Genomic DNA, 22232 nt, shown 5'->3' on the forward strand with positions numbered 1-22232 from the left:
TAAGGGTAAATATGCAGAAAAACAAAGGGAATGAGCAAGGCCAGATAAAGAAGGGAAAGGAAATAGAAGAAAATGATAGGATGCATAAGGAAAAAAATGCAGTATATGAAAATACTATTTCATTTTTTTATGTCTATATAACATAAAACGTAAAGCTACAACCTACCTAACAAAAAGAAGCTTATTAACCTCTCTAGTAAGCTAGAACATTTGAAAACTTACCTTAAACTTCACACCATTATTTGAAAATACATTAAGATTTACCCTCTTGGAACAATTGAACAGGCAACATGCAAATGTCAGATGACAGCATCAGTCCCAAATTATAAGTTTACGAGAAGCCCAATACATGAAATTTATGCACAGGGAAGTGAAGGGATCCCCTCAGTCCATCCTGCACCCTCTCCAATCCGGGACCCCTCAGGGGATGTCCAACTGCTGATTTAGGCCCAATCCTGGAGATCCAGTCAGACATGCTTTTCACAATCTTGGACTGCTGGCTCCTAATCAATCACCTGCCCACCTGCCTGGTCATCCCTCACTACCTCTGCATGGCGGCCTGATTGCCCCTAACTGCTCCCCACCCCACCCCCTACTGGTTGCCTCTGTTGGCCTGGTTACCCCTAACTACCCCCCTTGCCAGTCTGGTTGCCCCCAACTGCAATCCCTGATGACCTGGCCACCCCTCATGGCTCCCCCGCCAACCTGGTTGCCCCACACAGCCTTCTTGTCCGGTCATTTAATTGTCCTTCACTAACCCCCTGCTGGCCTGTTTGTAGGCAGCCATCTTGAGAGGGTTAATTTGCATATTACCTCTAATATATAGAATGTTTAGCCACATATCTGGGTCTATTTTCTGTCTTCTAATTCTATTTTTTCATTTACCTTTCTCACCTACTTCCACTTTGTTTTATCCTGTTATATTTCATGTATAACCCTGGGTCACATTCCAGTATATCCTTTCCAGAATCAGACACACATACCCTATAAATAAAACAAAAAAATCCCACAAACTTGGAAAATTCCAAAAGCATTTGAACATCCTCTTCTATGAGATAAGGTGAACAAATAAAGTGAAATAATGTCTGCGCCTGACCCTGGTTCCTTTAATGATCAACTTTAATGTATCAACAAGACAGACTACCCTAGGAGCTACAAACCTTGATGTTCAGAAGTGGACTTACCTATAATGGAGCCAGTAAGGCCAAAGTGGCCTATTCCGTGCTTCCTTGCTACTCCCCACCTCCTCCCCATTTTTTTTATTTTTTTTTATAAGGCTTGGAGAAGGTTTTTGCAAATCTAAGTAACCGGGTCTTTATTCCCAGGTAAGTTATAAACTTACTACTTTTTAGGGACCCTACCAGATTCAGTCTGGATATCTGCTTTTCAAGGGCAGGATATAGATTTTTCATTTTAACACCTGGCAAATTGAACCACTGAATAATCTACCATCTGCCAATAAATGACACAAGGCTATTATAAATGTTTATTAAACTGAAATGAATTGCTATCAACGTTGCAGTAATTCTCGAGTCCAAGTGGTGCTTTCAGATCTTTCCGGATCTCAGAAGTTCCACTTAAAACAGCAGAACACTGGACAAGTTTGCTAATCACTTAACAGTCTCACAGAGGAGTATCTAAACTCCCATTAAAGCAAAAATATCATCAATGTCATCTGTCTCCTTAATGCTTCCTGATGTATTATGTTTAGTTATTTGCATCATTGTCCATGAATCCCTTTCATTTTCATTGCTTCCTGTAAGATTTTCATGATTTTGTTTCTCCTTAGTTTGTATGACAGGATTTGAAACTCTGCTACTCAAGAGTTGCTTACTGTTAGCATAGAGATTAGTTTTATGAACTGCTCGGTGTGAGAGTCTCCGTTTACTGATATCTGTAGAACTCTGAGTCCCTTGAAGGGGCTGCTGAATTTCCTTTAAAAGCGTTGGCTGCAACTTTCTCTGTGGTTTTCTCTGTCTCAGTAAAAACTTATTCTGTGATCTTCTTAATCTCGATTGATGCTTTGAAGTTTTGCTATCTGAGCCACGAAGAAGGCAGTTGCAAATCGATGTTTTTATGCACTCTAGTTTCTTGGGCAAACTTTAAAGGACAGGGAGAAAGAGAAAATCTGAGGTTGTTAAATGGCAGAAAACATTTTCAAAAACTTTTGTCTGCTTTTCACCAACTTCCAACAGAAAATACACAATTTACCTAAGTCCCATTCTTGTGTACAACCCCAGAATCATGATGAAAAATAAGGAAATAGGAGCTTCAACTCAAATCTGTTTTCAGAGCACGACTTCCCTCATTCAGGCTGTAGACAAATGTGTCCCCCTTATATTCCCAAAGAAAAGTAGCTCCTACAACTGCCTAGCAAGGTAGCTTAGTGGTGAGATACCTCCATACTTAGTGTCAGAGTTTTTTCCTGATAATTGCTAATCTGTTCCTAATGTAATTAATTGAAGTGGTACTGGAGAAAGGATGAATCTCAAATAGGAAAAAGTCTGTGAGGGTGCATTCTTCCACTTCTGTATAAACAACTTCCTGGAAGTTGTAGCAGGAACTGAATAAGAAAAAAGGAATAAAAGTGAAGAAGTTTATATAAAGAATGAGAAGACAGGGCTTCTAGCACACAAGACTGACAGCTTTGAGCTTCCCAATTTATGATTCATCTGTATCATCTTCAAGTTTGGAAAATCAGAACTCAAATAGCTGATTGACTTAGGTATTTTGCTTCTGAATAGGGTGCACTGCCACAGGTGCACTGGTACCTTGCTAACTGTCTCACCGGTTGTTTAGTCAGATTTCAAAAAGATTAGCATGCATCTGTACTTCCTGCCCAACCATCCTCCCCTCTTCCTTTTTAAACATATAGAACTTTGTGGAAGGCCATTATAATGTTATTAATAACTGATCTCTGCCTCCAAACTGGTTTTGTCTTAATATAAAGCGAGATATTTAAGCAGTGAAAGGCTAGATATATTTCCTAGGAAACAGAAGTACACCCAGCCGGTGTGATTCAGTGTGTTGAGCATGGACCCATGAACCAAGAGGTCAGAGTTCAATTCCTGGCCAGGGAACATGCCTGAGTTGTGGGCTCAATCCCCAGTAGGGGCTGTGCAGGAGGTAGCCAATCAATAATTCTCTCTCATCACTGATATTTCTGTCTCTCTCCTTCTCCTCTCTGAAATCAATAAAATTATATGTTTTTAAAATGGAAATAGAAAGGATGATAACAGACGATCTGAATTGACCTGTACATCTCCAACACCCTGAACAAAACCCTTAATTTCCTCTCCTATTCAATGGGGATAATACTGCCTACCCTACAATTACTGTGCACACGAAGTAGATTTAAAATATTCTACATCTTAAACAGCAAAACAGCACTATATATTTGTGAAATGCAAAATAATGGTTTAACCAAATAAACACTAGTTTGTTATCCTTTTCATGAACTTTTAATGATTATCATCTCTGCTTCATTTAACCCTGACATCAAATCCAATCTTGAGCAAGACAATTCTCTCCATCTCAGGCTGCTCCCAACCTGAGATCCCTTTTAGATGGACAGCCTTTGAGGGATCCCAAAGTGAAAACCTTTCCAGAAATTCATTCCTGAGGAATACTTAATTTCTCCCATATCCTTTCATCAAAACTTGTTACAAAACCCTTACTATATCCAATTTTTTACTAAAATGGGAATATTTTTTCAATAAATTAAAAAAATGAACAAATATTAGGCAGAATGGGAACCAATATAAAGTTCTGAATAGATATATGTCTAATTATAGATAAGAAATTATAGTGAATGTACAGAATATTGCTTGAAGGACACAGTAAAACCTGGTGAGAAGGACTGCCTCCGTGAATGGGGAATAAGAATCATTATTGCCATTTGTGGCTGACATTGTTACTGTGAGTATCTATTGTTTTTTTGTGTTTCTTTTTTTCAATAAAAATAAAGCCCTCAAGTGTCTAATTTCATGTATTATATTATTTCAAGCAGTACTTACTGGCTCACAATCAAAGATGACTATCTTTAGATAGTTCTATGCAAAGAAAGCAGTACCTGGAGAGTCTAGCTCCTGGGAAGGAACATTACCTGACCCTGACCTTGGGAGTATGGTGTGTGCCCTTGTATTGTAGAAGGCAGGCACCTTCTTCATCTGCTCTCACTCACTCATCCTGCTGCTCTGAAGCTGTGGGCAGGCGGGCCATCATTGCTACTAAAGCTAGCATCTGTGAGGATTAAGTTTGTTTTACATACAGTTGTATCCTCAGACATTCCTAATGCTTCCGAATGACTGGATAGAATGGTGAAGAGTATAAATAAATAAATCCAATTAACACGTCAAGCGCCCAGTCACCGGTGACAAAACACAAACCAGGCTGGGTGCTTAATGTGTTAACCAAGTTTACTCCTCACAGTGATACAACTGTGCCCAACAGAAGCAGCAAATAAAATTGCAGATGGAGCAGATTCTACTTTTAGGCCCCCTTACCCATTTTAAAGAAAGCTGACTTATATATACTATTTCCTAAATAACAACAAGAAAAGGAACATAATTTTTTAATATACCTACCTATAACCTTGAGCTTCCACATGTTTAAGGCGGTTACTTTTAAGAAGTTTATTGCCCAGAAAGGAAGCCTGAGCCTTGAGCTTCTTGCTTCTGCACCACAGAATCGCCATTTGGATTTCTTCAGAAAGTTGTATGAAAGTCTCAGCCTTTTGGAATTTTTGCACAAAAGCTGTGGCACTTGGAAATTCTGTCACCTTCTGAGGAGAATGTTTCGTTGCCTTTAGTTGGGACTGAGGACATTTAAATTCAAACCTGGTCTTCTGAAATATAGAAAGGTGATTTGTTACTGAACTGTAAATATGTAACAATAGAGAAAAGTTGACTCAGACTATCAAAATTTGAAAATCCCACTTTTAAAATATATTTTTATTCATTTCAGAGAGGAAGGGAGAGGGAGAGAGAAATATCAATGATGAAAGAGAATCATTGATTGGCTGCCTCCTGCTTTGCCCGACACTGGGAATTGAGCTGCAACTGGGCATGTGCCCTGACTGGGAATCAAACCTCCTAGTTGATAGGGTGATGCTCAACCAACTGAGCCATGCTGGGCAGGCTGAAAATCAGTCTTTTTTTAAAAAAGAAAACCCTTTTTAGTTTATTGTACTTTCCCTTTGTCCAAAAAAACTTAATTTTTTATTCACTGCTCCTAATACAAAATTTGTCCCCCTCTGTGCTACAATAGATCCCATCTACAGCTAAATTCAATTGCACACGGAAAACAATATAAACATTCTAACACATCTTTTTCACCTACACATAAGAATAAAACTCCACATGATTAGCCGAAGCCAATTTGGCTCAGTGGTAGAGCGCTGGTCTGAGGACTGAAAGGTCCCAGGATCGATTCCGTTTAAGGGCATGTACATTGGTTGGGAGCACAACCCCAATAGTGGGTGTGCAGGAGGTATCTGGTTAATATTTCTCTCTCATTGACGTTTCTAGCTTTCAATCCTTCTCCCTTCCTCTCTGTGGAAAATCAAAATATATTAAAAAACAAAAACAAAAACACAAAAAAACTTCACATGACTAAATATTGGTCAAAGCCAAACTGGTGGGAGAAAAGAAACACTGAAAAGCCTCTTTCCTCGCCTGGACTCCCACAACTTGTTCTTCACTTCCTTCTATACCCCAAGTCACCTTCCTCAATGATGGGTTATAAATGTTACTAAAGACACATGAAGTCAGGGGTGATTGCTCAACATGTTAAAATGCCTAATTAAGTACCGTTTTCAGTTTCAATTTAACCATCTCTTGATGTTGCACCTTTGTCTCTTCAATCCACCTTTCTGTATTAAGTCGTTTGAATTTTACCAACTTTACTATTTATGAAATTATGTCACATATTATGTCTGCTTCCATCCTTCAATCAAAGCGTACCTTCTTCCAAAGAATTTCTTATCCTCAAGAATATAAAAACCAGTAGAAAATATAAAAGTATAAACCTGCCAATGCTTTGTGGTGGTGACTGGTTAAAGAAGTCATCTGAAAGCAAACTAAGCATATTAGTGCTAATTGCTAAAAAATGTGGCAGTGAGTCATGAATGAGAGGGATTCTGACCAACCCACTTCAAATCCTAGGAATAGGTGGATGGACTACAGAAGTTTCAGGGTCACAGAGAGTCACAGTTCTTAAAAGAGGGTTGAAAAAACCATTTTGGAGACTGGTGTAAATGGTAAAGAACATTATGAAACCAAACTGCTTGCGCTCAAATCCCAGCTCTTGCTCCGTATTAGCCACGTACTCTAAGCAAGTTTCTTGATCTCTATGCACCTCGATTTCCTCACCTGAAACATGGAAACTAATGATGACACCCATCTCACAGGACCTGTGTTAGGATTATAGGAGGTAAAGTACTTAAGACAGCGCGGCGCGGAGGGGCCACTAGGCGGGCAGGGTGGTGGCCAGGCGGCGCCCGTGTGTGGACCCAACGGCAGCCCAGCCGCCCGGAGCGAGGCCGCGGGGCAGAGTGGACAATGATGTGGGCGCCGGCTGCAGGGGCCGGGTCCGGGGCGGACACTGAGACCAGGGTCTGCTGGCGCTGTCTGTGGTCGGTGCTGGCGGTGCTGGCGGTAGCACTGGGGCTGTTGACTGCTGGAGTATCAGCCTTGCAGATAATCACCCCTAAAGAAATCTACGTGCCCTATGGGACACAAGGGAAGCTGCCTTGCAAGTTTAACTCTGTGACCAACAGCAGCCAGTTGACCTCAATGTCCTGGAGCTTCCGGCCCGGGGGGAGCCACCAGGCCTTGTCCTTTTTCCATTTCTCCGATGGCAAGTCATATGTGGGGAATGATCCGCTGTTCAAGAACAGAGTCACCTGGGCTGGAGACCTCGGCAAAAAGGACGTATCAATCAAAATAAAAAATATGCACTATATCCATAATGGCACCTACGTCTGTGATGTCAAAAACCCTCCCGACATCGTCGCCCAACCGGCATTCCTTTTGGTCTACGTTGTAGAGAATGAGGAGGTGCCCACGACGCCCCCGACTGCCCCGCCCCCAACTCCGACTCCGACTCCAATTTGGGTGGTGGTGGGTCGAGTGGCTGCTGTGACTCTGGGTCTCTTCATCTTCCTGGCCCTCCTCGCCCTGATTCTAGGAAAGAAACCCTAGTAGCTGGATTACACCGATGCCCAGTCATATATGCGCAGTGAGACCACTCCGGCGGACATCACAGTGACAAGATAAACAATTCAGACTCTGGTGTGCGCGGACATCCGGAACAATTAAGAGAAGACCCAGATCATATCCTAAGCGAGAAACAAATTCAAACGTGCTCTGTGCAGCAGTGTAGCCCACAGCATGTGTGACCGGGACACGGGCAGGCACAGAACGAAGGAGATGTAAGGGATATGTATAAATATTCGATTTAACCTTCGGATGGGAGGAGCAGTTGTGCATGATGAAAAGATATGGTTCAACATATATGTAAATTGTCTCGCTGTTTGTTTTCTTATTTTTTTGCAACCAGGGTCATTTACAGTTGGGGAAATTCAGCAACATTCCTGTCACCATCATTTGGATATGGTGCTCCTTATTGTTGATGTAGCAATCTCTTAGTATCCCAGCAGACTTGGCCTTTCTGTCTAAGCACTTATTGTAGTTGGAGAATGAAGATACTGTGCGGGAGAAATAGCCAGGGTGGCCTGTCCCACACTGTCTGTTCCCACTGTTGGGTTGAAGTTTTTAGGAAACACCCTTTAGGGTAGCAATGTCACTTGGAAACAATTTGACAAATTTTTGTCCAAGCTTTTTTTCCTCTCTAAAACAAGGGTGGGGAACCTTTTTTCTATCAAGTGCTTATTGGATATTTATAGTAACATTCTTCAGCCAGACAAAATTATCAACTTAAAAATCAGTCTGCTGTATTTGGTCAAACATTTAATTAACTCACCCTGACGCCTTTTGCAAGCCTTATACAGCCCTTGGGTCAAAGGTTCGCCACACATGCTCTAAGGCAAAGGGCATTTTAGCTTCCTAAGTTGTCACAGGGACTTTGAGGTTACACCCTTTCCTGTCAGCTTGTTCATCACAGCAAGGTCAGCAGGGATAGCTGCCAGGCCAGTCTTCCTTGGTCTCTCAGACCAGAGCCCTGTACATGGAACTGAAATAGGAGCCGCAGCCTGGGGAGGAGCTGGCTGCCTGGGGAAGAGAGCACAGGTGTGTTACTTTCTTTGCTGCTGGAAAGGAGAAGCTGCAGGGGAGGAGTTCACTTCCTTCCAGGGGGGCAGGAATGGGATACATGGAACCTCCATTCCCACACTTAACTCATCCCAGAAGACTGTTTGAAACCGGAATCATCTTTTCCCATTAGAAATCATGTAAACTGAATAGTCCACTCAAATAATCTCTGTTTTAAGCATTCTTATATACAGTACATGTCTGGTGCACTGTTTAAACAAACACTTTTGAACAAAAAATATATATATTTTGGACAATGCCTGACAAAGAGTAAATGCAATGTAAGTATGTATTAGCCATTATTATCATTATTGTTCCTCCCTCTGGAACTCATGAATTGGACATAATGTAAATGCAAGCTGGAAGCTTTGTAAATATTCAAGAAAGTACTCTGACATTAGAAATGACAGAATTCTTAAATGGAATGTAAGAAATAACCCATGAAGCAAACCAGAAAAAAACAATTTTGAGAAGACAAAGGGTAAAAGAAGTCAAGTAGTTACCAGATGAAAGAGGGTGACACGGACATACATATTGTTAGATCCAGAACAAAAAGAATTTACAGACACTAAGGAGTCATGTTGAAGTTTAAACCTGGACAGGAAGAAATGGAAGCATCATGATGAGGAGGAGGATGATGACACTGAAAGTAGCTAATCACATCTAATACCAATTAAGTATCTATCATACTCCTGACTCTATGTTGGAACTTAACTTGCATTAAATGGCACAACCCCAGGAGGTACAGACTATTAGGAAGTAGAGATATGAGCAAGTCAAGAAACTTACATAAGGTCACGCAGCTAGTACAAACTAAAGGACTCAAACCGTGTATTTCTCTATGACTGCAAGGCCCATTCTCTGTGGATTATACTGTGTATTCTACAGTATAATCCACACCTACAATGGATCCTAGGGTCACTTTATAGTTTTAGCAAAACTCAATAAAATTTTTCTGAAGGCACTTTATTAACTGAATTAACTCGATACATTCAAATCCCTTGGAGTGTCTCCACTCAGAAGCAGACTGAGAACTAAGATGGTACTAAGTTTAGATCTAGGGATAAAATACAGAAGTAAGATTCAATCTATGTCCTTGGTAAGTGGCATGTACTGTACACATTAGCAGAAATCAAGCTATATTAAAATAATACAAACCTGAATAGCTATGTGTTTCAGCTGTTTGCAGAAAGCCCTCACATCAAATTCTGATGAGACTGCTGTGGAGATGAAAAGATCAAATACAAAAACTTAGGCATACCATTTTCAAATCAACAAATTCTTAAGTGCATAATGATATTTCTTGCCAAATTATTAAAAAAAAAAGAGAGAGAGGAAGCAAGCACAGAACTATAAGACAATAGGAACAAACAACTTTAAATGTTCAAACTTAGAAAACACATGTATTAATTATCATACCTCTTTAAAGACAATCAATGTGTGTTAAAAATAAAAGGTATGGGATTTCTTCTATGCAACCCATGAGTATATTGTAACTTCCACTTTTTTTTAAGAATGTGCTATATCAAAGCATATTACCTTTGAAGATTTTCTTATTCTTTACTGGCTCTCCAAGATCCACATTATTCTGTACATTGATCTTCATTTGATTAGCTTTATTGGAACTCCTATGTGAAGTTTCTTCACTGCACCTCAGTGATCGTTCTTTTGTTGAGAACAGTTTATTTAGCAATTTAGTTACTCCCTTAGCTGCAAAAGCTGTAGGCATTTTTTTCTTAAAGACCTCTAAATAAGACTGTCCTAAAAATTCAACAATATCAGAAGGAAAGGTAAAATCTTTGAAGTAAGGCAATGGGTGAATCCTTGAGACCTCCTGAAGCAATCCAAACAATGGCTCATATAAAGAAATCAGCCTTTTTAAAACACCTTTATAGAGAACCCTAGAGAAAGAAATAGATCATGAATGAACCAGTAACTACAATTTGCAGATTACATAATTACCACAATTCAAAGCTGAAAATAAATGCCTATCAACTTACCACTAAAGATAAAAAACCCTATCGCACATATTTGCAAATAGATTATTCTAGCCTTAATATGATAGTAAAACCCCAAGTACAAAACGTTACTTAAGCCTTAGCAAGTTTGGCTCAGCGGTTTGAGAGTTGGCCTGCAGACTGAAGGGTATCAGGTTTGATTCCAGTCAGGGCACATGCCCAGGTTGCAGGCTTGACCCCCAGTAGAGGGTGTTCAGGGGGGCAGCCAATCCATGATTCTCATTATTGATGTTTCTCTCTCTTCCTCTCTGAAATCAATAAAAATATATTTAAAATATCACTTATTTAAAACACACACATAACAAAATGTTACTTAAAACTAACTGAAGCCCTAACCGGTTTGGCTGAGGGGATAGAGCATCGGTCTGTGGACTGAAGGGTCCCAGGTTCAATTCTGGTCAAGGGCATGTACCTTGGTTGCGGGCACATCCCCACTATGGGGTGTGCAGGAGGTAGCTGACCAATGCTGTCTCTCATGGATGTTTCTAATTCTCTATCCCTCTACCTTCGTCTCTCTAAAAAAAAATTTTTTTTTTTTTTTTCTTTTAAAGCATAACTAAATGGAAAAGCTGTCTCAAAGGATATGCACCAAAATCCTAAGTTTGGCTTTATCTAGGTGTTGAGATGTCAGGTAAATTTCAGGTTTTTTACATTTTTTTCCTGAATTTTAAAATTTCTTGAAATAGCATGTTTTATTGTTGTAATCACAAAAGTTATTTTCATTATATGCAAGAATGATTAACATTTAAAATAATACAATTAATAATGTTAACATTGTTACCTCTAAGAATAAGTAGAAAAAAAGAATGACTGGAAACAGTGGTAAAGATATCCAGGTTAAGATAGCAAAGCAAGGTTTTTAATCTCCAAAGAAAATTTAAAAATATATATATATTTTATTGATTTTTTTACAGAGAGGAAGGGAGAGGGATAGAGAGTTAGAAACATCGATGAGAGAGAATCATCAACCAGCTGCCTATGGCACACCCCCCAATGGGGATGTGCCCGCAACCAGTGTACATGCTATCCACTGAGCCAAGCCGGATTTGGCTTCAAAGACAATTTTTGTTTTTGTTTTTCTTAGTTTTAATTTAGAGATAACCATCCCAATTGTATAAAACGGCCCAAATCTGGTCTCTTTACAAATATGGGCAGATTTCAAGTCCAACTGAACATCAAGTAAGCTTCTCCTATATAATAAAAGCAGTGTTTTTCAACCTTTTTTGGGCAAAGGCACACTTGTTTCATGAAAAAAATCACGAGGCACACCACCATTAGAAAATGTTAAAAAATTTAACTCTGTGCCTATATTGACTATATATAAAGTAATTCTCTTGAATAGGAATCAAATAAACACAAAGAAAGTATTTTATAATTACTTTATTATGAAATATTAAGTAAACAAAATAGTGAAAAATTGTAAAATTCTTGTCTTGTCTGCACCTACGGGATACCAGGCAACATCTCGCGGCACAGTAGTGTGCCGCGGAACAGCGGTTGAAAAACGCTGATAAAAGACTAATATACAAATCGACAGAACAGTGGACCCATCAATCACTATGACATGCACTGATCACCAGGGGAGACACTCAACTCAGGAGCTGCTCCCTGGTGGTCAGTGCGCTCCCACAAGGGGGTGCACTGCTCAGCCAGAAGACAGGCTCACAGAGCCTCTACCACCTCTGCCACAGCCCTAAGGATGTCCGACTACCAGCTTAGGCCCGCTCCCTTCTAAGCCATCAGTGGGACATCCTCCGAGGGCTCCTGGACTGGGAGAGGGTGCAGGCCGGGCTGAGGGACCCCTACTTGCCAAGTGCACAAATTTTGTGCACTGGGCCTCTAGTAATATATAGAGATGCAAGAGAAGGTCTCTTTACCTTTCAGCTACTTCCAGTGTTCTTATATCAACTAACTGTATTTCAAAAAGCAGTAATGTTTCAGGTGGAGAAAAACGATTTGCAGTTCATAAGGAAGATCAAGCCATTAAGAATTATAAATCTAGAGCTAAAAGAATTAATTGATACAGCCTGCCCAGAAAGACCTTCACTTTAAATGGGCCAGCTGCTGTATGATTACAGCAATGATTTTTTTAAAATTATTATTCTAATGGTTAATCCTAGGATTTCATTTGCTTAATTGTTTAGTGTTGAGGTGGTCTCTTGCCTTCAGATTTAAAACCTAATCTTTTCTCTGAAAGCACACTCATATACATGGAATTTGGTATATAATAAAAGTGACATTTCAAGCCATTAGGAAAAGAATAGATGTTTAATAAATGGTGTAAGAATAAAAAAAAAAAATAAAAAAAAAATAAAAAATAAAAATAAAAAAAATAAAACCTAATCTTTTGACATAAAACACTTAGCGTCCAAATCTACCCCACATAAACTCTGATCAAACAAAACAGAACTCCCACAAGTTCAGCATCCCCTGGGAAAATAAATATGAAAACCAGTCAGAAACCTGGCTGAGTTAAAGAGATGAAAAAGAAATGATCTCACAGGAGTGTACATACATACCATAACCTGCTCACCAGCCCAACCATCACAAGGTTTAACACAATGAATTCTTGCAAACCTAGATGTTTCACGGTCAAACTGAAGAATTAAGTTAAAGTTGGAAAACAGAGCCAAAGTAATTTGGATTTTGTAAGTTATGTTTATGAAGGAACTAGACTGGAAATAGAATTTTTTTGAGGAATTAAAACCTTAAAACATGTTCTATTTAACTCATGGAAACTTAAAATACAGTTGTATATGCTCTGCTAGAGCTCTCATTATTAAACTAAGTTCCTAAGGTTTAGTTTCTAAGATTAAGAATTTCTGTCAATGTCCTAAGGATAATACATATCATATGAGAGAGAGATAGGCAGTCTCTGGCAATGGTAGTACGAAGCAATTCCTGGGAAAAGGAGGCCAAGAAGCAAATTTATAAGAATTCCATAGGTTATAACTCCTATAGACCTACAGACCCCCTAGCTTTCAAACAGAAATACTACTAAACTTATCCAAACAATTCCAACTGAGAAACAGGTATTTCAGTTGCTTCAAGGATACAGAAATGTCTTGCAGCAACAGTCTAACAAGCGAAGTAACAATTTGCAGGCTCCCAAAATCTTCATCAACACAAATTCCACCACTGGTTGGCTGGGGATGACACACGCTTTGGTAGCTACAGGCCGATTTTCACTTGACAAAAACAGAAAATTATATTACTTTCATTATTAAATTGAAACTACTTTCAAATACAATGTTGGAAAAGAGAACCAAAGTAATTTGGATTTTGTACGTTACATTTATAAAAAAACTAGATAGGAAATAGAAAGTATTCAAGTGCAGAGTTCCTTTAAGCTCAATTTGAGCTAGTTATGCTCAAATAGGACTCACTGAATTTCATGGACAATGATGTTTCAATGTAATCTTATCGTGTCTCAGATTTCAAGTGACACCAGTCCCTCCCACAAGCCAACAAACGGAGATTACAACAAATACCTGCGCCCCTCATTAAAACAACACTTGTATGATTGAGGTATAATTGGTTATATTCCAACACTAAGAAGTTAAAAAATCCAAACGGAAATCACAGCAAGACAGAGTTCTCACCACAAAGCAACTAACCACTTACTTGAAAGAAAACAACTCAGACAGATCCTGAATTGAACTCTCCAAATTCATGTTTTTCAAACGTTTTAAACATTGTTCAACCTGAAAGGGGAAGAGCAGTTCAAATTCATATGTATATAGTACAGACAAGGCCACTGATGGGACCAGCAAAGCAAAGAAAAGAAAAATTTCAAAGTATGGAAATATACTGAATACACAGAATACCCTTTTATTTTTTAAGTGTAAAGAAATCTGTAACTCAAAGCAATTACTTCTGGCTAAAAATCTAAAATTTATGCAGCAAAACAAATTTCTCAACTCACATTAGAACCGAGAATTTATTATGTGTGATGCTATAAACTACACCAAAGTAAGTATAAGATTATTCTCAAGATTATAATTTTTCTGAAGCTCAATTTCAGAAAGCTCAATTAGGAAAGTGATCAGTCTATTCATTTTACAAATGCATACTGAATACCTACTGTGTGCAAGGCATGTTGGGAAATAAACACTAACCAATTTCTAGTTACTAAAAATTTACTAGTAAATTAGAGTGTGTGTATGTGTGTGCGTGTGTGTGCATTTAATTAAATGTTGAAATTAAAAGATATGCCTTATTTAAAATTGCAATCCCCTCAGCACTTTTTCTCCATAGCAATTATCACCATCTGACATTTGATTAACTAACTGCCTTTCTCCTCTCAACTGTAAGTTCCATGAGAACAATATATTTTGTTTATTTTACCCACCACTGTACTCAGTACTGAGCACTGAGTAGGCATTCAATCGCATTTTTAATTAAAGGAAAAAATGGTAGCCATCCATTATACAAAATGTGTCAAGAATTCTGTGGTCCTCAGGAAATACCGCAAAAAGGGCATGCATGGGACTGCATCCAGACTGAAGGATGTCAAAATCTAGATGGTCACTGATACTGCCAAAGACAGTATCTTGCTAGAGCTACATATAAGCTACTAAAAATCCAATCAAAGTTAGGGATTCTTCTTAACAGAATAGTTTTCAGAACAATGGCAGCAACATTCCCTAAATTCTCTGGGTTCAGCTCTTTTTCATTTTTTTATTTATGGACACCATTCTTTGAGAGAAGTACTGAAAAACCAAGATGGTAAAGCACCTGGGGAACACAGTAAGTGAGCTACGTTTCAAACAAAGGCGGGAAGGGGTTTGAGAAATTTATCAAGGAAGAGAGAACATAGAGAAATGTAAGAACAGTTTTATATATATATATATATTGTGTGTGTGTGTGTGTGTATGTGTGTGTATTAATTTTAGGGAGGAAGGAAGGAGAGAGAGAAACATCAATGATGAGAGAAATCAATTGGTTGCCTCTTGCTTACACCTGACTAGGGACAGGGATTGAGCCTGCTTAGCAAGGTATGTGCCCTAGACAGTAATCAAACCTGGGTTCCCGAATCTGCAGGCTGATGCTCTATCCACTTAGCCCAACAGGCCAGGGCAGACAGTCTTTATAATATATACCCAAAGTATTGTCACACAGAAGAGAAATCAAAACTATTTTCTATTCTCCTTTGGGGAACATTGGAGTGAAGGTAATTCTAGTAGCTAGCTTTTGAAGGTAGAAAAAATAAATCTTAAAGCAGATGAAAGTTCTTTGCAAACTGATATGTTAAGCAGATATATAAGGGAGCAGTCGTAAGAGTAATACTAAGTGTAGCAGCATCATGATACATGCTTCCTACTCTAAGGGATGGCAGGGACGTGAAACAGGTACACAAATGCCTGTACTGCAACACAGACCATGCCAAATGCCGCAAGAGAAGCCCCAGTAGCCAAGAATCACAAAACGAGGAGTTCAACTTCACTAATCAGAAAGATGCAACTTAAAATGAGATTTCCATAATAAACATCATTTTACACCTTGGGAAGAAGTGATTACTGAGAGAAGACTTGAAATGGAACTTAGAGGATGAGAAGGCTTTTAAAAGGCCGAGAAGGAGGGGACTAGGCCTTCCAAACATACAGGAGCAGGTAAGCAAAGGCTCAGGTGAGGGGACAAACATGGTGAAGACTTGTGAAGAAATCAGGTTGCCTGGGATGTAAAATAGATGAAAGCAAGAGAGAAGCCTGAGCTAGGAAAACTGAATTGGACAGATCATGGAGGATCCTATAAGCCAACCTAGGAGGTCTGGACTTTCTTCAGGAGACAGTGGAGGGACATTAAAAATCAAAGCTGTGTTTTAGGTGATTAATCTATTTTGCTTTATAGTATATATGAGAGTAGAGGAAAGATTAGTAGGATAGCAAGACAACTAAAACTTGACATGGCTAAAAAAAAAAAGATGGAGGCAGAACTAAAAGGGACCGGAAGCAGAGGCAGTTTTGACTAATTCAATTAGATGGCACAGCTACATAAAAGGAAGCAACAGAGAAAATGGAACACCAAATTTTTCTGACTAGGTTATTATTCACAACTTGCAATCCAAGAGGAGAAATCTGCTCAATCTGAGATAAATTTGGTTTTGGAATTAAAGACTCAGAGGAGATAAAGCTGCCCAGACATGAAAACTTAGGGGAAGGCCATGATCCCAGTTCTTTGATGAAGAAATAAGTCACCTTTTGTATCTTAAGTAATGGGAGTAGAAAATTAAACAGAGAGCATGAATCTGTAAGTGTAGACTCAGTTTCCGTAAATAACCAACTATGAAGTAGCAGTGTGATCTCCATCTTCATCAAGCAAACATGCTGAGTCTCAAACACAAGGCTTCCTCCTTACCTGTTTGAGGGCCAAATGGGGCTTGTGGTGGCCCATTCTGTTGTGATTGCTGTAAAGGACTGCACACAGCACATCTGTTTCTGCATCTAAGGTCTGGCTCTTCAGTGACAGGGTAACAAGCCAGCATTCTTTAAGTACAGCTGCAATACAAAGGTCTAAAGCAGAGAATTTTAATAAGACTTACTATGTATTTCTGCACTAAGTGTATTATATTAAAGGAAGAGAGCATCTTTCCTCATTTTTAAAGATATTTTATTTATTGATTTGAGAGAGAAGGTATAGGGAGAAACATTGATTTGTTGTCCCACTTATTCATGCATTCACTGGTTGATTCTTGTACGTGCCTCGACCGCAACCTTCGGGTATTGGGATGATGCTCTACCAACTGAGCTATCTGGCCAGGGCTCCTTGTCAGTTTTAAAGCAGCATTTTTCAATCTTTTTCATCTCATGGCACACATAAACTAATTACTGTGGCACACCAAAAAAATAAATAAATAAAATAAATAATTTTTTTTTTTTTTTTGCTGAACTGACCAAATAAATAGGTATGATTTTGATTCATTAACACCAGACAGCTATTGTTGGGTTGCTTGTTGTCATTTTTTTTTTTTTTTTTTTGACATTCTAAGGGAAAAGAGGTCAGTGGCCATAAACAGTCAAGTAGTACATGTTTTAAAAATTCTTGTGGCTCTAACCAGTTTGGCTTAGTAGACAGAGTGTCACCCTGCGGACCAAAGGGTCCCTGGTTTGATTCTGGTCATGGACACATACTTTGGCTGCAGGCTCCTGCCCAGCCCTGGTCGGGCTCATGCAGGAGGCAACCAATGTATGTGTTTCTCTGTTAATTTCTGTCTTTCCCTCTCTCCTCCACTCTCCCTAGAAATCAATGGAAATATATCCTTGGTGAGAATTAACAACAACAAAAAAAATATTCTTGGGGCATACTGACTGAAAATCGCTGTTTTAAAGGAATCAAAAACAAATACATAATTAGCCTTAACTCTAAAGATGTAATTAATAATTAAATATGTAAGAAGTTGGAAAACAGTGACAGATTATAAAGTCTAAAACTCAAGAGAATGTCTGTTAAACAAGTGTGTGTACCTGCATCACATTTTATCACGATTTTAATAATCTTTCACAGGAGTACTTTGCAGTCAGTCATTTGGTGCACACTTACCCCTTTAGTAACTTGAAGGTGGAACACATGTTGTATTGTGTACTTCTCTGAATCCCCCCTTTTGTTACGCACAAAATGCAAGACGGACTAGATAAATTCATGCACTAAAAGCCAAAGATACTGCCTTTCAGTACCACTTTAAATAAGAACATATTAAGAAAAGAGAAACTCGCATGGCAACTGGAAATTGCTTGGTGAGTGCCTGACTGAACACGGGCTCAGCCGGAGATAACTGTTCCAAAGTGGAAAGAGCTATCTATGTGTTCTGTATGGCTCACAGGGTAGCACTAGCAGCCTGTATGGTGTTTACACAACACGGAGGACCTGCTTTTGTCCCACCTACCTGAAGCCAGGATGGGTTGCCTTAGGGATGGGGAATGAGCTGGTATATTTCCAGTTAAGGAATCCTATTAAGGAATTTATGAATAGAGGAAGAAAGAAGAGGATCTGCAAACTGCTTAGGACAGATAGATGTGCAAGAGGATGTGATGATTCGATGGGTTAAAAACATATTAATAACAACAGATATCAGTTAAGTGTTTGTTTACTCTATCAGGCACTGCTCCAAATGCTTTACCTTTGACATTAACTCTTTCCTTCCTCATCAGAGCCCTAAGAGCCAGATACTCTTTCTATCCCTGTTTGAAAACGTTTCCAAGTGCAAAAAGACTGGAGACTTTCCCGTATGCTGCAAGACTTTTTAAAACATTCAATATCTGACTTTTAATCAGGGACACTCACCTCTTTTCCCTTAGGTTCTCAAATTAAAAAAAAAAAAAAAAAAAAATGACAACAGCCAACAAAACAATAGCTATCTGGTGTGAATGAGTCAAAGTTATACTTTTTTTTTTTTTTGTCAGATTGGCAAAAACATTTTTTGGAATGCTGCAACATTTTAGTAATTAGTTTATGTGTGCCATGAGATTGAAAAGAGTTGAAAATCGCTGGGTTAGACAATTCCCAGCAAAGGGAAGCCCCAGAACACAAACTTTGGCAATCTGGCTCTTGAGCCAAGCTCCTAATTATTATGCCCTACTGCCTAAAAATGGCAATAGCATCAGACATTGGCAATACACTCTAATTTAAGAGCACTTTCCCAATACTAGATTTATATTTTTTCTTTTTTCTAAATGTATGTATTTTTATTGATTCCGGAAAGAGAGAGAAACATCAATGATGAGAGAGAATCATGGATCAGACACCCACACAGGGGATGGAACCCACAACGCTGGTATGTGCCCTCATCAGAATGGAACCATGATCTCCTGATTCACTGGTGGATCCTCAACCACTGAGCCAGGCTGGCTGGGCCCCAAGACTAGACTTAAGAAGTGATCACCTTCTAAGTTACTTAAATGCCTATTCACTATGTGGTACACCTGAAACTAATACAATATTGTCAACTGTAATTGAAAAATAAAGGACATTTGAAAACTAATCGGCTATTATATATTCTGCCACGTATTTTTTCCAAGTTTGTTTTCAACTACTAGTATAAATACTGCTGTTTGATAGATTGAATTTTAAACTTATGTGTACTTAAAAAAACAACAAAAAAGTTTATGTACCCGGTACTGTTCTAAATATATTCAATGACCATAAGTTTAAACCTAATAGGACAGTATTATGCGGTTATTCATTCTGCATGCGTGGCTTGATGCTTACTGTATGCCAGGCACTGTACTAGTTTCTGGGCATCTAGTGATGACTAGAGTCACACAGGGTGATCATAGAGCAGAACATTGAAAACTGAAACTGCCTCGGAAAACCTAGATTAACTGCTGTAATTAGACATCTTAGCTTGTTGGGTATTAGAAAACAAAAAAAGGATCAGCATCATTAGATGCTCCCAAGAACCGGTGACCGGGAGCGAGGACTAACCCCATCTTACAAATGAGAAGCAGAGGCCAGAAGAGCTGGGGTCCGCCTAGAGCCCTGGGATTCCCCCACCGCTCCCAGCGGAGGCAGGAAGCCCATGGAAGGAAAAGAGGGTTCCCGGGCGCACCGGCCCCCTCTGCGCAGTGGGGCCTTAGGAGTGGTGGGAGCGCTGGGGGCGATGGGGGTGGTGGGAGCGGTGAGGGCGGTGCCGGCGCTGGGGATCCCGCGGCGCGTGAGTTCCGGGAGGGCGGGGAAACCCCAGGACCGCCCGGCCCCCTGGGGAAACTCGGAGCCCAGGCTCCCCTGGGCCAGTCCCTGGGAGCCAAGGCTCCCCCGGGCCCGGACCCGGGCCCGAGCAACTGCGAGGCGCTCTGCTGGCTCAGGAAGTCCCGCCCCCGCGCACGTGGCCGCCGGCCCGCTGCCTGCGGACTGGTCTCCACACGGGGCGCCTCACTCACCCAGGGCCGCGCCGGGATCCAGCACAGTCACCGCGCTGCGGTTCCCTGCCTTTGGGATTGACACGCGGTTCCAAGGCTCCAGGCGGCGCAGCACAGCAGCCATCTTGGGAGGCGGGGACCGGACTGTGGGGGGCGGGTCAGCAAGCGGCGGGGGCGGGGCCGAGGGAGGCGGGTCAGCGAGTGGCGGGGGCGGGGCTGAAGGAGGGGGTTCGGCTAAGGACGTGGGCGGGGCAGCGAGCAGTGGAGGTGGGTGGGGCTGAGATAGGCGGGTTAGCGGAAGAAGGGACAGGAATGAGGGGGCGGGTCAGCGAGAGGCGGGAACGGGGCTGAGGGAGGCGGGGCTGAGAGAAGAAGCAGCGAGAAGCGTGAGAGAGCAGGGCTGAGGGAGGCGGGTCAGCGAGGGGCGGGAGGCGGAGCTGAGGGAGGCGGGGCGGGGCGGAACCGCGGAGCCACCGGGGAGCTGAGACCAATAGGGGGCCGGAGAGGGCGGGGCGAAGGAGGGGCGGGGCCCGCACGGAATTGTGGACCAAACCCTGAGATGCAAAAGACCCAGGTAGTCAGGGAAAACTGGATGCTCATCAGCATCACTTGGGAGAGTTTGGGGGAAAGCCCAGTCCTGGAATTAGTCAGAATCCTGGAGATGGGGCAAGGAATCTGCCTTTGGTTTATGCTCTAACCCAGTGTTTCCCAACCTTCTCTCATGATGAGAATCACCTGGTGGAGTTGTTAAAACACAGATTCCTGAATCCCAACTAAGAAGTGCTAAACTAGAATTTTTGGGAACATATAGGTAAAATTGCATACCTAACTTAGTGCTCTGTATATAAAATCTGTCTTAGAGCACTAGTTAGGTATACAATTTTACCTATATGTTCCCAAAAATTCTAGTTTAGCACTTCTTAGTTGGGATTCAGGAATCTGTGTTTTAACAACTCCACCAGGTGATTCTCATCATGAGAGAAGGTTGGGAAACACTGCAAACCCACAGGGGATTTTAAGGCACAACCAAGTTTTGAACTACAGTATTTCAAGGCATTTTACAGATGAGGAAACTGAGGCCCAGAGTTGAGTTGGCATATGCACTCCGCCTCAGACATTAGGGGAAAAGAAAGCAAAGAAATAAAGGATTATGCAAAGTAGAAGTTGTAACTCAGGAGTGATTTCCTTTGAGATAGGGCTCCTCTATCTTGAGCAACAGCAAAACTGGAATCACATCAAAGAAACTTGTATGTTGGCTATCAACTTCATCCTCAACATAAGACTAGACAATATTCTGCCAAGACCGGTTTGCCTCAGTGGATAGAGCATCAGCCTGCGGACTGAAAGGTCCCAGGTTCGATTTCGGTCAAGGTCATGTACCTTGGTTGCAGGCACATCCCCAGTAGGGGGTGTGCAGGATGCAGCTGATCCATGTTTCTCCCTCATCGATGTTTCTGAATTTCTATTCCTCTTCCATCCTTTCTGTAAAAAATCAATTTTATATATATATATTTCGATATATATATATATATATATATATATATATATATATATATATATATATAGACTAGACAATATTCCAAGTTCTGCTGATTCCACCTCATTATTATCGTTCTAATAGTTCATTTATCTTCAACCACATTGATGCCACCTTACAAAGCAGTTAAGGCTCCCACAGTTGTGTATTACAGAGGCAGTTAGTGGATTTTGGAGACACACTACCAAGATTCTAATTAAAGCTCTGCGGGTTTGCTGGCCCTGTGATGTCAGGAAAATTACTTAATTCCGCCAAACCTTAATATCCCTATAGGAAAATGAAGATAATAATAGTCTCCCACCTCACAGATATAAATGCTTTAGAACAGTGCCTGGCATGCAAATAAACATTTATATCAGAATTAATATACTTGATATTACTTCTAATGTTTAATATACATAGCATTGCCTTGTTGAAACACTTCCCATGCTCCCTGTGTGCCTTGCACTCACTAACTTCTCTACCTGAACCATCCTGAAATATAGTCTTCCTTCCTCAGTTCTGGTGTCATCACCTTGAAGAAATTCTTCCTGAACGTTCCTTCTCCACTCCA

At 40.4% G+C, this 22232-nt stretch overlaps 1 protein-coding gene across 3 annotated transcripts; it reads right to left on the minus strand.

The window, feature by feature from the left end:
* Positions 1 to 677: 677 nt before the first annotated feature.
* On the minus strand, positions 678 to 20296 carry RMP64 (ribonuclease MRP subunit p64). 3 transcript variants are annotated; one of them, XM_084874032.1, is made up of 9 exons: positions 20164 to 20290; positions 16646 to 16800; positions 13913 to 13992; positions 13345 to 13476; positions 12808 to 12885; positions 9810 to 10171; positions 9429 to 9490; positions 4587 to 4846; positions 689 to 2100 (listed from the first exon to the last, which is right to left on the minus strand). In XM_084874032.1, the coding sequence occupies exons 1-9, from the start codon at positions 20264 to 20266 to the stop codon at positions 1638 to 1640; spliced, it is 1695 nt and encodes a 564-aa protein (XP_084730158.1). In that variant the 5' UTR covers positions 20267 to 20290; the 3' UTR covers positions 689 to 1637. The 3 variants fall into 3 exon arrangements, with proteins under 3 accessions (XP_084730160.1, XP_084730159.1, XP_084730158.1); XM_084874033.1 differs by lacking the exons at positions 12808 to 12885; positions 13345 to 13476; positions 13913 to 13992 and having other exon boundaries at positions 682 to 2100; positions 20164 to 20296; XM_084874034.1 differs by lacking the exons at positions 13345 to 13476; positions 13913 to 13992; positions 16646 to 16800; positions 20164 to 20290 and having other exon boundaries at positions 678 to 2100; positions 12804 to 12885.
* Between the last annotated feature and the right edge of the window lie 1936 nt (positions 20297 to 22232).

Source organism: Pipistrellus hanaki, assembly GCF_964339955.1.
Source record: "Pipistrellus hanaki genome assembly, chromosome: 2".
Taxonomy (NCBI): domain Eukaryota; kingdom Metazoa; phylum Chordata; class Mammalia; order Chiroptera; family Vespertilionidae; genus Pipistrellus; species Pipistrellus hanaki.

Excerpts from the sequence above, each read along its gene's own strand:
- RMP64 (XM_084874032.1), bottom strand. The coding sequence starts at position 20,266 with ATGGCTGCTGTGCTGCGCCGCCTGGAGCCTTGGAACCGCGTGTCAATC. Across the intron at positions 12,886-13,344 it reads TGTTGCTGCAAGACATTTCT|TTTGACCGTGAAACATCTAG; the intron begins GTATCCTTGAAG and ends TTAATTCTTCAG. Across the intron at positions 4,847-9,428 it reads TGAAACACATAGCTATTCAG|AAGACCAGGTTTGAATTTAA; the intron begins GTTTGTATTATT and ends TCTATATTTCAG.